General features: G+C 43.3%; 1 protein-coding gene across 3 annotated transcripts in view; it reads left to right on the forward strand.

Moving 5' to 3' along the window:
- KLHL26 (kelch like family member 26) overlaps positions 1-17,871 on the forward strand; it is a 29,346-nt gene that overhangs the window by 6,252 nt on the left and 5,223 nt on the right. For all 3 annotated transcript variants that reach the window (XM_034422620.3, XM_034422621.3, XM_034422618.3), the window contains exon 2: positions 5,696-5,878. In XM_034422620.3, the coding sequence (XP_034278511.1) occupies positions 5,696-5,878 (183 nt within the window). The remainder of the gene's footprint in view (positions 1-5,695; positions 5,879-17,871) is intronic.

Here is a 17,871-nt window from a genome sequence, read left to right on the forward strand (position 1 = left end):
CTCTTTTGGCCACTTTTCACTCCGCCACCTTTGCTGCCCGCAGCTGACCTTCATCTTCTGTTGATGATGAGGCATGCCCAGCCTGGCCTTGCAAGTTTTTCCAAACCTTGCAAAGGCTTCTCAAGGCTCAGTGGAATGCAGTCTGGCCAAAAGGGCAAAGATAGAACATAGAATATAAGAAGTTGGAAGGGATCTTGGATGTCTTCTAGTTCAATGCCCTACTCAAGCAGAAACTGTATACCATTTCGGACAAATGGTTATCCAGTCTCTTTTTGAAAGACTTCAGTGATGGAGCTCCCACAACTTCTGAAGGCAAGCTTCAGAATAATAATATTAATTTTGATAACAATGTAAATTAGGATGAATATTTTAACGCTAATGATTGGGAAGAAGGAATTAAGAGAGACATTTCCGGAAATGAAGAAAGATGGTAAATAATTGGAGCAATTGTAATTGAGAAGAAATATAAGGCGTAAAGTGATGTTATTCAAATATAAAATTGAAAATGATAAAAAATGATGGGAAAAAAATAATATGGCAGAAGTTGGAACAATAAGAAATGATTAATTTGTGATAAAGGACTAAGATATAATGATGATTTTGATTATGTATAAGACGTGACCGGGTCAGCACTCTGTTCCTAAAATATGTATGATGAAAGGGAAAATTTTTAATAAAACTTATTTAAAAAAAAAAACTTCTGAAGGCAAGCTATTCCATTGGTTGATTGCTCTCACCGTTAGGAAATTTCTCCTTAGTTCTAGGTTGCTTCTCTCTTTGGTTAGTTTCCATCCATTATTTCTCATCTTGCCTTTTGGTGCTTTGGACCCCCTCATCTTTGTAGGAGCCCCTCAAATATTGAAACACTGTTATCATGTTTTATACGTCTTATAAGATGGGGAGAGGCAGGTGGGTGGCGAAGAGTTGAAGCACACTCTGTGGATGGAAGGAAGGAAGGAAAAAAAGAAGAGTAAAGGAAAAAAGGGAGGGAGGAAAAAAGGAAAGAAAGAAGGAAGAAGGAAGGAAAGGGGGAAGGCAGAAGTGATAAAAAAAGGAGGGAGGGAGAAAAGGGAAGGAAGGAAGGAAGGAAGGAAGAAACAAACACCTGGGTTTTATTGTTGAGTTGTCACCATGAATGCCTAATTCCTCTTTTTGGGTGGGAGCCAACGGAGGCATTGGTGGTGGTGGGTTCACATTCCCAGTACCCTATTTGAAACCTTCAGTGCCTCTGGATGTAGCTGCTGAATCCCAGGTTGGTTTCTAATAAGGCCTCCCTCCCATTAATCATTGATGCCTGCCTTAGGGAACAGTCTCTAACCCACCCACCCACCCCCACCTCCCCAGGAAGCTAAATTAGCTCTATCCCTGTTAATACAGAGATGCTTATGATCACAACTGAGCCCAACATTTCTGTTGCTAAGTAATAGTTATTAAGTTATTAAGGCTCCAACTGGTCCAGAATGCGGCTGTGCGGGTGGTTATGGGTGCAACTCATTGTGCCCACGTGACACCCCTCCTGCGCGAGCTGCACTGGGTCCCAGTGGTCTTCCGGGTGCGATTCAAGGTGTTGGTTACCACCTTTAAAGCGCTCCATGGCATTGGACCCGGATACCTTCGAGACCGTCTTCTACCACCAGTAGCCTCCCACCGGCCAGTTCGCTCCCACAGAGAGGGTCTCCTCAGGGTGCCATCGGCCAAATTATGTCGGCTGGCGACACCCAGGGGGAGGGCCTTCTCTGTGGGAGCCCCTGCCCTTTGGAATGAACTGCCCCCAGAAATTCGTAAAATCTCTGATCTCTGTGTATTTCACTGTGCCCTCAAAACCATGTTGTTCCGCCAGGTTGGGCTATCAATGTAAAGATTTTAATTGGTTTTAAATGGGATTTTAAATTTGGGGTTTTATAAATTGGGCCTATTATTTAATAATCTTAATTATTTTTAAATTTTGTCTGTCTTTGTGTTTTTAATTAGGCTGTATACCGCCCTGAGTCCTTCGGGAGAAGGGCGGTATAGAAATAAAATAAATAAATAAATAAATAAATGAGTTTTTCCCCATTTTATGATCTTTCTTGTCCGGGTTGTTAAGTGAATCTCTGCAGTTGTTAGTAACATGTTTGTAAAGTGAATCTGGCTTCCCCATGGACTTTGCTTCTAAGAAGGTGATTGCAAAAGGTGATTACATGACTTGGGGACACTGCAACCTTCATAAATATGAACCAGAGGCCAAGTGTCCAGATTTTGATCACATGACCATGATGATGTAGCAATGGTCATAACTGAAAAACGGTCAGTCACTTTTTTCAACGCTGTCGTAACTCTGAACAGTCACTAAACGAATGATTATTGTAAATTGAGGACTACCTGTATTCAAAACCCACTCGCAAGACTTAGTTGTGTCATCAGGCTGTAGGGTCCCAGAGAACATTTTAAGGTGGCTTCTCTCCTAGGAATGATATTTCTCTGTGGTTTGTATATTTTACTTTTTTAATTGCTTTTAAATTTTTAAGAAAGGGTTTATATATATATTTTCCACTGAATGTTTTATAATGATTGTTTATCTTTAACTTTAGCAGTTTATCTTTAGCAGTTGTTTGAAAAGTGGTGGATTATGATTGATTATGTACCATCAAGTTGTTTTTGACTCCTAGTGATCACATAGATCAGTGTTTCTCAACCCTGGCAGCTTGCAGATGGTTGGACTTCAACTCCCAGAATTCCCCAGCCAGCATGGGTTGGGAATTCTGGAAGTTGAAGTCTACCTGTCTTCAAGCTGTCAAGATTGAGAAACACTGACATATATAGATCTTCTCCAGGAGATTTTGTCCCTAACTTGTTTCTTCATGTCCCCCAATAGTGTACCCAATTCTATCCCCTTTGCTGCTGCTGGTCGTCTTCTTTCATTCTACATTTTCCAGTGTTAGAGCCTTTCCAGAGAAAAGTTAAGCTTTATTAAAAGAATAAACTCTTTTTAGCTAAAAACCAAGTTCCGGTTTCTTCCAGGCTCCCAAAGTAAGTTCTGAAATGGTTGAAGCGGTATGTATGCAGCTACACGCAAACATCACCAACCGATCACCATAATCGTGGTGTGTGGGCCTTGGCAAAGAATCACTCAAGGTTTTCTTTTGTGCCTTTCCTGGAACCTCTGCCAAGGAACAGATGCTGTTCTGTATTTTTTTTTTCACAACTATAGTAACACAAACAATGGGACTGCAAGGCCACAAGGCGTTAGAGTGGTTTTTTAAAAATGCCATTATTTCACATTCTGCAGTGTGACCTCTCTCTCTCTCTCTCTCCCAGGGCCCCCACTCCTCATTCTAAAGTCTTTTCAATGAAAAGGGTAAATTATATCATGGTCCCGGTTGAAACCATAGTTTCAGCTTGGAAACTGTTGAGTATCCTAGACCAAGCCAAGTCCAAAAATGCTAGAGAATTCCTGGAAGCCTGGCACTCAAACAATCGGCCATCCACAGGCACATGGACATAAACAACAGCTACATACCATTCAAAAGAGACAATCAAAAAGCTAAAAAGGAAACAAAAGACCGATACACCACCTCTCCAGCAATCAACACCCAGATGAGCAGAGATTAGCACCAAAATTAACATTAGACTAACAATAAAAAAGCAAACAAAACCCCAATCAAGAAACTGCCAGCTAACAGTAAACAACAGCCCAATCAAGGAACTACCAAGACCACTCCGATCAACTCTGACAGGGCAAGCCACTAGTATATAAAATGAGAGCAAAACCAATTCCTCCCTAGCACTGATTATGTTACCTAGTTAGGTAATGAAATGTCTGCAAGAAAGCCACCAAGCTCACAGAGCACCAAGGACCCCATACACCATGCTCAGTTTCATATATTCCAAGATTACTTTTCCTGTCTTCATTTTTATTAAAGAAGTGGAATGTGTGTGTGTGTGTGTGTGGTTAGGGTCCATTGCAGGAGTGAAATTCAGCCGGTTCTATCTGGCTCGGGTGAATTGGTAGCGATAGCTGCGGGAGGCTCCGCCCACCCACGTGACATCATGATGTTGCTTTTTTGCGACGATTTTAAGCCTGCGTATGCACAGAAGGCTTTGTGCATGCGCGGATGATGGTGCGGACGAGCGAAGCTAGTGCACACATGGCGCACACACATTTGCAAACCAGTAGGGAAGGTAAGTGAATTTCATCCCTGGTCCATTGGTAACCACAATGGAGTTTGAAGCTGTTTCTTGAATAATGACCTTGAAGAATGCTTAAATTTTTATAAGAAGATGAGGCCTTGTTCCCTTCATTCCTGTATAAAAAGGGATAAAACAGTGGTTCTCAACCTGTGGTCTGTCCATGAAGACTTTAAAAAATATTATGATTTAAATCTTGAGTTAAGTCTTGGGGGTCCATAGCCATGCTGCATGGCCACAAAGTTTGCGAGCCACTGAGTAAAAGGTTTCTCCAGTTTGAGAGACCATTAACAGAGCAGGTAATACGAACACTTCCTTGCAAATTGGTGGTGTGGCAGTTTTGAATAGCATATATTGTCCCCAAACTGTATATAAATCTGTTCCCTTCTCTACAGTAGTCCTTGATTTATGACCGGTTGTTTAGCAATAAATCGAAATTACAACGGACTCTCCGGGGTACTTACAATCAGAATTTGAAGTGCTGATGGCTGCCATGATCATGTGACTGTATTGGGCACTTGGCAGTCAGCCCTCATTTATGGCTGTTTGTAGTCAGTCAGTCAGTCACCTTGCCATAATTTATGATGTTTTTTTGGCTGGAAACCTAAAAACGCCCATTGCAGATAATGGATCTGCTTAATGACCACGGCATTCATTTAATGACTGTAGTATTAGCTTAACAATTGGTGCAGAAAAAGGTAGTAAAATCAGGTGCATTTACGTGGTGACCCACTTAATGCCTGGCACAACTTACAACTATAATTCTGGGCCTCCCAAAAGTGCTTTTTTCAAAAGGCAACTGAAGTTTCTTTTTTTTTTCTGGAAAACATTTCGCTTCTCATCCAAGAAGCTTCTTCAGTTCTGCTTCTTGAATGAGAAGCGAAACGTTTTCGAGGAAAGCAAAAAATCAAGAAAGTTCAGTTGCCTTTTGAAAAAAAGCACCTTTGGGACAACCATGACCTGGATGAGAATCTCCTCCATGGATGTAATTCTGGGTGATAAGTTGAGGAGGACTACTTGTATTGTAGGGGGACGCGGTGGCTCAGTGGCTAAGACGCTGAGCTTGTCGATCGAAAGGTCGGCAGTTCAGCGGTTCGAATCCCTAGTGCTGCCTAACGGGGTGAGCTCCCGTGACTTGTCCCAGTGTCTGCCATCCTAGCAGTTCGGAAGCACGTAAAAAATGCAAGTAGAAAAATAGGGACCACCTTTGGTGGGAAGGTAACAGTGTTCCGTGCGCCTTTGGCGTTTAGTCATGCTGGCCACATGACCATGGAGACGTCTTCGGACAACGCTGGCTCTTCGGCTTTGAAACAGAGATGAGCACCGCCCCCTAGAGTCAGGAACGACTAGCACATACAGTATGTGCAAGGGGAACCTTTACCTTACTTGTATTGTACAACTGGAAAAAACTGCAGAAAAGGGTAATCAAAAAGATCAAAGGCCTGGAGCTATCTGTATGACCAATTCAAGGGGAAAAAAAGCACCTTGTAATTTATCCCTCTCTCTCTCTCTCTCTCCCCCTTTCTAGCATGGCAGACAAGAACAGCACATTGAAATGCACCTTCTCTGCTCCGGGCCATAGTGTTACCCTGCTGCACGGCCTGGCTTCTTTGCGGGCTCAGGCCCAGTTGCTGGATGTTATCCTCACCATCAATAATGAGGTCTTTCAGGTGCACAAAGTTGTTTTGGCGGCCTGCAGTGACTACTTCAGGTGAGAGGCTCAAATCAGTGGTGAAATCCAATTTTTTTTACTACCGGTTCTGTGGGCGTGCCTTGGTGGGCATGGTATGGCTTGGTGGGCGTGGCTTGGGCGTGACGGGAAGAATATTGCAAAATCTCCATTCCCACCCCAATCTGGGGCCAGCCAGAGGTGGTATTTGCTGGTTTTCTGAACTAATCAAAATTTCCGCTACCGGAACCTGTCAGAACCTGCTGGATTTCACCCCTGGCTCAACTGTCCTTATGGAAGCTGTTGCTCTTTCAGACCACGTTGACGGAGTTGGTCGTGGACAAAATGGTGGGTTTGTGACAGGGAATTTCGGCAGCAGGTGTCCAAATGGAGTCAGAGAGACTGAGACAAATTTGCAGTTTTATATAAATAAATATATTTTTTACATCTGTATTTACAGCCGACAAGATAGTCAGGCACATCACGGCATTGTGAGGTAAACCGTCAGGTAAATCACAGAACAGCATACAGAGCACACAGAAGAAAAAGGCGGGGAAAATGGGAAACTCCCCCTTTACACCCAGCAACCAATCATATTGTAGATTGCCTCATGCAGGAGCTGGCGCGCTCCAATCAATCAACTACAACTCTGTGTTCTGGCCCATTATAAATTTTACTGGTCTGGTTACTAAATTTAAATATCCAAAAGTTTGCGAGCGAGGACTATAATTAGTTCTTGACTTACAACCATTCTTTTAGCGACTATTACAAAGACTGTGTTAGGATCAGTCTTTGCATTTACGGCCGTCGTAGCATTCCCCAAGATCACATGATCAAAAGTCAAAACCAGCGTGTCTTTACCACAGTTGCAGCGTCCCAGAATCATGATTGCCATTTTTGACTTTCCCAGACGGCTTCCGACAGACAAAGTCAATGGGGGAAACTGGATTCACGTAACAACCACAAGATTCACTTAACAAATGCAGTGATTTTCTTAACAACTGTGGCAAAAAAGGTGTAAAATTGGCCATGACTCACTTAACAACTGCCTTGCTTAACAATGGACATTCTGGTCTCAATTATGGCCATAAGTCGAGGACTACCTGATTTGCTCAGCAGATGGCTTTCATGCAAGGAGGGCAGGCATCATCGGCAGGCATCTCCAAATCCTGCCTAAGATCTGGAAAAATTGCTAAGCTTTGTGGGTCAGGGGTCTATGCTGGTCAGGGATCTCCTTGGAAGTGAGGCCAAAACTTATATTTGTGTAAGGCAAAGATAACATTGCATCTGAGAGAACTTTTGGGAAATGTAGGTTGCAGAGCTACCGGTCCAAATCTAGCCCATATATTGTTAAAAATGGGCAGAAACTATCGTACCTTCTTCCCAGGCATTGGCAAAGTTGCATCAGTGGGTGGAATCTAGGTGATTTTCACGGGACCTCCCCAAATAATTTAAAACAGTGTTTGCAAACGTGACATCTTTAAGATGTGTGGACTCCTAGATTTCTCCAGCCAGTTTCAATTCCCAGAGTCATCTTGTTGGGAAGATAGGAGGCATAAAGATTTAAAATAAATAAAATTCCCCAGCACATATTTAAAGTTGAGAAACACTCATTCATTCATTCATTCACCTATCTGCAGGTAGCTATCAAGTCTGTTTCTCTCTAATTATCCTATCCTTTCATTTTTTGGGGGGGTATGTTGTTCATGAATACAAAAGAAAGTGCTTCTTCACTCAAGAAGTACTTCTTCACTCATGACGCCAGCCTCTCGAAAAAACTCAAGGTATCTCTGTGGCTCCCATCTGGATGATAAGTCAGAAGTCCCTAAATCTTCTCCCAGCCTTTAGGTGGCTCAGCCACTGTAGATTTTAATTTTGTTCTGTATGCTTTTCTCTTCTGGATGCACGTTTCTTTTTTAAATTTTGTTTTCCTTTTAAAATGTAAGTCATTTAGAGTGATTAGGGGTCAGGCAGCTTTTAAATTATATATATAAAAAAATAATCTTTGCCTCAAGGGCTGATACCCATGATTCTAGCCTGATTCCTTTTGCATTCTTACTATCCTAAATTTATGCATTGCTTGTGCTTGGTACCACAGTTAGATGAGTCAGGTATTACGTTTTCTTGCAAAAAGTTTTCCTTTCCTAAAAAGAAAAGGAATTTTGCAATTTATTGGTAAGCATAAATGCATGCAGTGCGATACCAATCAAACTTCGTTGGGTTGTTATAAACCGGGGGTGTCAAACTCGATTTTATTGAGGGCCGCATCAGGATTGTGTTTAACCTTGGGGGGCTGGGGTGGGCATGGCCAGCTCAACATCACTCATGTCAAGGGTGACTCTGGTGGCCTGAGGACTCTGCCAGCGAAAACGGGCTCCCGAGCTCTGTTTTTGCCTGCGACGGCCTCCTGCAACCCTCTGCCATCGAAAACAGACTCACGAGGGCCCTCCCAAGCTCCATTTTCACTGGCAAAGGTACTGTGGGTCAGTCTTTCAATGATTCCAGGGTGGCCCTGCGGTCCGGATCCAGCCCCTGGGCCTTGAGTTCGACACCCCTGTTATAAACACTAACAACAACAACAACAACAACAACAACAACAACAACAACAATAATAATATTTCTATACTGCCCTTCTCCCGAAGGACTCAGGGTGGTGTACAGCCTATTAAAAGCACGAGACAAACATCAATTAAAATAATTTAAAATTATTAAATAATTCGGCTCAATTTAAAACACCCAATTTAAAATTATTATGTTGATAGCCCGGCCTGGCGGAACAACAGGGTCTTGAGTACACAGCGAAATACCCGGAGGTCGGAGATCTTACGCACTTCCGGGGGCAGTTCATGTTAATGTTTTAGTATTAATTGTAAACAATAACATTTTCATCTTAATAGGTATACTTGGGGAACATGGACAGAACAAAACAAAAAAAAAATATTAAAACAAAAAAGGTTTAAATGTTTTTACATTAGGTTGATGAAGAATACTTGGGTGAAAACCAGTAGAAGATTTCTGGATAGAAAAAAATAATAATCTTGAGGTCATCAATTCTTGAGCTGAATGTTGATTTATTTACATTTGCAAGCCATTCAGTTATAGCCTCTAAGTTGTTTAACATTAGTACAATGAAACAGTGAAAGCAGTAATAAGCAATAATTATCAAACCAACACATCATTTTGTGCACCAAAAAAGGTAACAACCAGCTATCTTATAATATTTGCTGGATGATTACATCTGTAATTCAGACTTGCTTCCTGAGTGCTTTGAGGAAGAACAGCATTTTAAATGCCTTTTGCTATATTAACAGGGAGGAAATGGTCCTGTACTGCTTATAACTATGTTATTTTAATATAAATGCAGAACCTGCGTTGGTATTTTGCGCCTGATTCCCAGAACCACATAATTTTTATTGCCTAAATTCAGCTGTTGAAATAAGATAAAGTTAACCCAATCAGAATAAAATGAAGACCAGACCAGCTTTGCTTTGAAAACAATTTTCTAGTTTCAGAATGTGTCCGGAGTCACCATATTTCTTTTTTTGAAGAGTATATTTCTTGCACCTCATTCTGATGAATAAAAGATATACTCAAAATCTGCTCATTTTTGACCTAAATTGGTGGGATTTTGCTTAGATCAGAGGTGTTCAATCTTGATAATTTTAAGACTTGTGGACTTCAGCTCCCAGAATTCCCTGGCCAGCGTGCTATTTTAAAGAGGCCAAGGTGGTCACCTCTGGCTTAGATATTCTTTCTGGAGAGCGTCCACCATCCAGACTCCAGGGAGGAGAATACTACTGGTAATCCTCATTTTATGACCATAATGGAGGGTGCCTATTATGATTGTAAGCCATGATGGTCATGTGACTGGGTGGGGGAACCTATCAGACATTTGGAACTGGTTTATAGGCATAGGACCTAGATATCTTCGAGACCGCCTGCTGCTACTGACGGCCTCCCATCGACCTGTGCGCCCCCACAGAGAGGGCCTCCTCGGGGTGCCATCAGCCAAACAATGTAGGCTGCTGACCCCTAGGGGGAGGCCCTTCTCTGTGGGGGCACCCACCCTCTGGAACCAACTGCCCCCAGAGATAAGGAGAATCCAAGACCTCGGTGCCTTCCGCCGTGCCCTTAAAACCTTCTTTTTTCAGCACGCCGGGCTGGCTTAACTTTTTTTTCTTAACTTTTTAAATGTTTTAAATGGGTTTGTTATTGTTCTTAAATTACGGGGCCAAATTTATATATATTCTTTTAATACTATTTTAATGTTTGTAATTTATGTTTTTATTCGGCTGTACACCGCCCTGAGTCCTCAGGGAGAAGGGCGGTATATAAATTGGATATAAAATAAATAAATAAATAAATAAGTATCCCCGGGAGGTCCATTGTAACTTTAAGCTGCCCAGACTTGCTGCATCAGTGAGACTGGCGGCATAGAAATTTAATAAATAAGTACATAAATTTTGAATAATCACTAAGTAACTGGTCATAAATAGAAGAATACCTGCAAATTTATTTATTTATTTATTTATTTGTTCAGCTTGTATGCCGCCTTTCTCCAAAGACTCAAGGTGGTTTACAATGCATTTAAAAACCATATATAAAACATTAAAAGTTAAACCATTAAAAACAATTAAAACCCATTCACACCATTCATGGCCGGATCTCGCCAAATGGCAACAGCGAGATCAACGGCCCCAGGCCTGCCGGAAGAGCCAGGTCTTCACTGCTTTTCGGAAGGCCAATAGGGTGGGGATGGTCCAGACCTCAGGAGGTAACTGGTTCCAGAGAGCTGGGGCAGCCACAGAGAAGGCCCTCCCCCGCGGGCCCGCCAGCCGGCATTGTTTAGCTGACGGGACCCTGAGGAGACCAACTCTGTGGGATCTTACCGCTCGCTGGGAGCTATGCGGTACAAATGCTCCTTCCATACCACACTCTGGCTCTGGTTGTTATGGGGCAGGCTGTGAAAATGCCCCATTGGAGATGATCAAGGCTCTGAATCATTAGTCAAATGCAGCTGGATTCACACTTGTCCAAAGTGACCTCTGGACGTTGACCATCTCTTCTTACCTGTTTATAACTTTGTGTCTCCCATCTCCTTTCTGTTTGTAATTACGCTTGCCTTATTTGTGCCTGCTATGTGTGTATCTGTGAGCATCTGCACACACCCTGGTCCTTGTTTTTTGATTGGTGTTTGTTTCCCTAGTAACATCAACCTCAGAGGTTTATTGCTTTTCATAATAAGGAGCAATTAAGCGGGGGGCAGAAGATCTCCCACCAGACGCTAATGGCTCTGTCGGATTCTGTGCGCCACATGCTGGGCCCCGGTGTGGGTTTGCTGCTGAGCTATAATTGCTTCAAGGGTTTTTCTTGTAACTTGGGTGTTTGGTAGGGTTGTTGTGGAAGAACAATGAATAACATAATCTTCCCTTTGGTTTGTAGCTCTGATTTTGATGCAAATGAAGGGTAAAAGGATAGAGGCAGCATTAAAGATGATTCGGCAGCTGTTGCTCTAATCTGGAATTCAAGATTACAAGACAGTTTTTCTTCAAAAATCAGGATAATTATAAGTTGACCGTGATTTTCTTGATGTTCAGCTCTTCTTTCTAGTGACAAAGCATTTTCAATCCTTCCCTATAAGAGGAGGGAAACTGCAGCTCATAATTTTCTGGAGGCTAAAACATACAAAGAACGGTTGCAGAAACTGGGCATGTCTAGTCTAACGAAGCGAAGGACTAAGGGTGACATGATAGTAGTCTTCCAATATTTGAGAGGCTGTCACAAGAAAGTGGGAGCTGACCTGTTCTCTAAAGCACCTGAAGGCAAGACAAGAAGTAATGAATGGAAACTTATCAAGGAGGAAACCAACCTAGAATTAAGGAGAAATTTCCTGACAGCGAGAACAATTAACCAGTGGAACAGCTTGCCTTCAGAAGTTGTGGGTGCTCCATCACTGGAGATTAGACCATTTGTCCAGAATGATATAGGGTTATATAGGGTTAACCCTTTTTTATATAGGGTTATTCGGTATCTTACAGTTAGTCCTTGACTTACGATAGCAATTGGGACCAGAATTTCCATCGCTAAGCAATGATGAGTTAAATAACATTGTCCAGCAAGGTGGTTGTTAAGTGCCATGGTTGTTAAATGAACCTTTGCAATCTTTGTGTCAGCATTCCAAGTAACGCATCCTCCAAAAGCAGAATTCCGAGGCAGGTAGATTCCTCAAAGAACATGTTTATTGGATACATCAGATCGGCACAGCTAGTGAAAACCAACTCTAAAAGTTCCTGTGGTTTTTCCCTAATTAAAAGAGCAAATATTTCCCTCCCCAGGTCACATTGTCCCATGAAAGTAGCTGGCAGGCTGCTTGGTCACTCCTCTCCTCCTTCAACTGCCACCTATTGGGATAGTCTTGGTTCCCACAAGAAAACATTTTTTTTTTTTGGCTATTAGCCAGTCTATCTATTTTCCCCTCCCTTCCCCCTCTCAGAGATCATGACAACTATGAGGCAGCAAAAGATGGCTTCAGCCAGGTTCACTTCAGAGTTGACACTTTGGATAGGTCCTTCCCCCCTCTTTTTTTTTTTTTTTTGGAAAAGAATAGAATTAGAATTCACATAAAATTTATTTATTTATTTATTTTATTAAATTTCTATACCGCCCTTCTCCCAAAGGACTCAGGGCGGTGAACAGCCAAAAGATAAAACACAGAGATACAAAATTTAAAATAGATTAAAACAGATTAAACAATTTGGCTAAATTTTAAAAATATCCCATAATTAAACAAATTAAAATTAGTGTTTAAAATTTAAAAATTTTAAAAGGGAGAAGATTTAGGCCAGGCCAGCTTGATGAAATAAAAACGTTTTAAGCGCGCGACGGAATGTGCGCAGATCCAGGATCCTCCGTATCTCCGGGGGGAGCTCGTTCCAGATCATAGGTGCCCCCACAGAGAAGGCTCTCCCCCTAGGGGCCGCCAGTCGACATTGTTTGGCCGATGGCACCCGGAGGAGCCCCTCTCTATGGGAGCGTACTGGCTGGTGGGAGGCTATTGGTGGTAGCAGGTGGTCCCGTAGATAACCAGGTCCTAAGCCATGGAGCACTTTAAAGGTGGTAACCAGAACCTTGAAGTGCACTCGGAAGACCACCGGGAGCCAGTGCAGCTCGCGCAGGAGAGGTGTTACATGGGAGCTCCACGTTGCTCCCATAACCACCCGCGCGGCCGCACTCTGCGCCAGTTGGAGCCTCCGAGTGCACCTCAAGGGGAGCCCCATGTAGAGAGCGTTACAATAGTCCAGACGAGAGGTGACGAGGGCATGAGTGACCGTGTGTAGGGAGTCCCGATCTAGAAAGGGACGCAACTGGCGGATCAGGCGAACCTGATGAAAAATCCTCCCGGTCACGGCCGTCAAGTGGTCTTCTAGAGACAGCTGTGAATCCAGGAGGACGCCCAAGTTGCAAGCCCTTTCCGTGGGGGCCAATGATTCGCCCCCAATAGTCAGCGATGGCACCAGCTGACTATATCGGGACGTCGGAAACCACAGCCACTCAGTCTTGGATGGGTTGAGCCTGAGCCTGTTCCTCCCCATCCAGATCCGTACGGCCTCCAGGCACCGGGACATCACTTCAAGGGCATCGTTGGGGTGGTCCGGGGTGGAGATGTACAGCTGGGTGTCATCAGCGTACTGATGGTACTTCACCCTGAAACCACAGATGATCTCGCCCAGCGGCTTTACATAAATGTTGAACAAAAGGGGCGAGAGGACCGATCCCTGCGGCACCCCACATATGAGGGGCCTCGGGGTCGACCTCTGCCCCCTGTCAACACAGACTGCGACCGGTCGGAGAGAAAGGAGGAGAACCACCGTAATACAGTGCCTCCCACCCCCAACTCTTCCAACCGGTGCAGCATGATACCATGGTCGATGGTATCAAAAGCCGCTGAGAGATCTAACAGGACCAAGACAGAGGAGCAACCCCTGTCCCGAGCCCTCCAGAGATCATCAACCAATGTGACCAATGCCGTTTCCGTGCTGTACCCAGGCCTGAAACCCGACTGGAACGGATCTAGATATGACGTTTCATCCAGGTACTGGGGAAGCTGTCGCGCAACCACACTCTCAACAACCTTCGCAACAAAGCGAAGGTTGGAGACTGGACGATAATTAGCCAATACTGCCGGGTCCAGGGAAGGCTTCTTGAGGAGAGGCCTCACCACCGCCTCCTTCAAGGCGGCGGGGAAGGCACCCTCACCCAATGAAGCATTTATAATCCCCTGGAGCCAGCCTCGCGTCACCTCCCGGGAAGCCAGTACTAACCAGGAGGGACACGGGTCCAACAAACATGTGGTCGCATTCAGTCTACCCAGAATCCTGTCCACGTCATCTGGGGTAACAGGATCAAACTCGTCCCAGATAACATTCTCAAGACCTGCCCCCGTCACCCTCGCTGGACCTACCCAGTCGGAGTCCAGACCTTCCCGAATCTGAGTGATTTTGTCATGCAGATATTGAACAAAGTCCTCGGCTCTTCCCTCCAAGGGGTCCTCCCGCGCTTCCTGGTGGAGCAGGGAGCGAGTCACCCTAAACAGGGCGGCCGGGCGATTATCTGATGACGCAATAAGAGCAGCACAATGAGTACATTTTGCTGCTTTTATCGCCACTAGGTAATTCTTAATATGAGATCTTACCAGTGTCTAATATAATATATTATATTAGAATATATTAGAATAATAAATTAGAATAGAATAGAAATAGAATTCACATTACAAATAGAATTTGTTATGTGAATTCAATGCAGCGCTCAGAAAATGGCAGCCGCTTCTGGAATTGTACCATGCGGCCACAGGGCCATCTTAACAGCATTATGGGCCCCGGGCAAAGCAGTGTACTGGGGCCCCTATGACAACTACTCACAGGAATAAAAATGTCAGTGGTCGATAAAATTAAACATATATTTATTTTATTGGCACTTCCAACAAAATTGGTGTTGGGTATGGGACCCGTATGCTTGTGGGGCCCACGGTCAAGTGCCCATCAGGCCCATGCGTTAAGACAGCGGCCGCCCGAACAGTACAACACTGTGGAAAGCTCAGGAGATCTTCAAAAGTTACAGAGCTCTGGTGTTTTCTGCAACTTTCCGACGTGCCCTGAAGACCTTTCTGTTTCAACAAGCAGGGCTAGCATAAACATCTAAATTCTATGCCAAGGTCTTAGCAGATACACCAAGTTGACTCAATTTATTATTTACTGTTTATAAAAAAATAATAATTATTATATGTATATGAAATCTTAATCTGTTCACCGCCCTGAGTCCTTTGGGAGAAGGGCGGTATAGAAATTCAATAAATAAATAAAATAAATAAATAAAAACACTCTGCAGATTGCATTAGAGAAGCAGAACAGAGGTGGGTTTCAGCAGGTTCTGACCAGTTCTGGAGAACCAGTAGCGGAAATTTTGAGTAGTTCGGAGAACCGGTAGTAAAAATTCTGACTGGCCCCGCCCCCATCTATTCTCTGCCTCCCGAGTCCCAGCTGATTGGGAGGAAATGGGGATTTTGCAGTAACCTTCCCCTGGAGTGGGGAGGGAATGGAGATTTTACAGTATCCTTCCCCAGCCATGCCCATCAAGCTATGCCACGCCCACCAAGTCACGCCCACAGAACCGGTAGTAAAAAAAATTGAAACCCACCACTGAAGCAGAATGAATGCCATAGCCCTTGGGTCTGCTTCTCCCACCCCCCAGGCTTCTCCCACACCACTGGGTCCCTGCAGAGCTTGGGCTTCCTCTCCACATCCATCACACATTGTATGTTTGCCTTTTGAAGATCTATGGAGCTCTGGAGCCTTTCCGCAGTGCTTTGAGATCTGAGGGAGAGAGTATGATTCCAGAAGCGACCACCATTTTCTGAGTGGCTGCATTGAATTCCGGTCACTCAGAAAATGGTGTCCACTTCTGGAATCGCACCATACTTACCCAATGGAATGATCTGTTCTGATTCCCTAACTCGGTATGCACCGTGATGCAGAAAGCTCTGGAACTTGGATAGGTCCTTAAATGATCTTTTTTTTTTTCAGGATTTACTAGTTTTGATGGCTGTTTATTATATTCTGACTCAACGCCTTCAACTTAAATACAGGTGGTCCTCGAGTTACGACCACAATTGAGCCCCAAAATATATGTTGCTAAGTGAAACATTTGTTAAGCGCATTTGCCCCGTTTTACGGCTTTTCTTGCCACAGTTGTTAAGTGAATCATTGCATTTGTTAAGTTAGTAATATGGTTGTTAAGTGAATCTGGATTTCCCCCTTTGACTTTGCTCTTCAGAAGGTCTCAAAAAGGGGATCCCATGACCCTGATACACTAGAACGGTCATAAATATGAACTAGTTGCCAAGCATCCGAATTTTGAATCACGTGGCCATGGGGATGCTGCAACGATCCTAAGTGTGAAAAAAGGTTATAAGTCGCTTTTTTCAGTGTTGTAACTTTGAACGGTCATTAAATGAACTGTTGTAAATCGAGGACTACCTGTATCAGGAAAATATATGAGCAGTTGTGAAAGAGAACTATTCTTGCTCTCCTGTCCTCTTTATGGAGGCATCTGTTTTGATATGGCATGGAGGGCTGGATGGACTGATATGGCAGGGTGGGTTTTATGTTCCTGTTTTGTGTCTAAGCTTCTATAGGTAGTCCTCAACTTACAACTCTTTCTTTAGCAACCATTCAAGGTTATAATGGTCTTATTAAATGGTTTTTAATTTGAAAAAAAAAATGACTTACAACTGGTCCTCGCACTTATGACCACTGCAGCAGGTGCACAGTCACACGATCAGAATTCCGGTGCTTGGCAACCGGCATGTATTTACAAGTGTTGCCGTGTCCCAAAATCATGTGATTACCATTTGCAACTTTCTCCGTCAACTTCTGACAACAAACTCAGGAGGGGGAGCTGGGTTTGCTTAATGACCATGTGTTTCATTTAACAACTTACAATGGTTTGCTGTTTACAACCATGGTAAAAAAAAAAAGATTGTAAAATTGAGCATGACTTACTTGCCCTTGCCTTGCTTAGCAAAGGAAATTCTCATCCAAATTGTCGTAAATCGAGCACTGCCAGTAATTCTCTTTTTGTAATCAGTTAAGTTTCATGTAAGATTTTTCTCTCATCTCTCAAAAAAGGACTCTGTACGATGCTCGCCTATATGCATTTTACGGCTTCCTATGCTAATATATATCCTTCGGTTCTATTTTAATAGAGACACTTGAGACAGTCTTTAACATAAAACTAAATCAAAATTCATCAAAGCTTGTTTAAAAAGGCAGTGATTTGAGAAGATATAAAGGGTTCATCAATGTTTCATAGAACCAGAAAAACATCTTAACATCTGCACATGTCGGATCCTTCTGGAAGGCCTTATAAACTGGTGTAAACAAGGAAGGGTTGAGGCAGATTTTCTGAGACAAGGAGCACTTAGCCTTTGCACAGGAAGGAAATTTACATTTTCGTTAGTCATTTATAATAATTTAAATATGCTTATTCATTGAGGAAACAACCTCAAAGTGGATTTACATATGAGTACCATGTTTTTCCGAAAATAAGACCCTGCTTTTTTTTAACCCTGAAATAAGCGCTTGACCTTATTGCCATGCGCTCAAAAGCCCGATTGGGCTTATTATCAGGGGATGTCTTATTTTGGGAGAAACAAGGTAGTCCTTGAATTATGACCACTATTGCGACCAGAATTTCTATTGCTAACTAAGCAAGGCTATTGTTAAGTCAGTCCTGCTGCCTGACCCTTTTCACCATGGTTGTTAAGCAAATCACTGTAGTTGTTAAGTGAATTATGCAGTTGTTAAGCAAATCTGGCTTTTTCCATTGACTTTGCTTGTCAAAAGCAGGCTGTGCAGATCGCAAACGGCGATCACATAATCCTGGGATGCTGCAGCCATCGTAAATATATACCAGGTGCCAAGTGCCCAAATTTTGATCAAGGGACTGTGGGGACACTGCAATGGTTGTAAGTTCAAGGA

Source organism: Pantherophis guttatus, chromosome 1 (assembly GCF_059756535.1).
Source record: "Pantherophis guttatus breed Tessera chromosome 1, ASM5975653v1, whole genome shotgun sequence".
Classification (NCBI taxonomy): Eukaryota; Metazoa; Chordata; class Lepidosauria; order Squamata; family Colubridae; genus Pantherophis; species Pantherophis guttatus.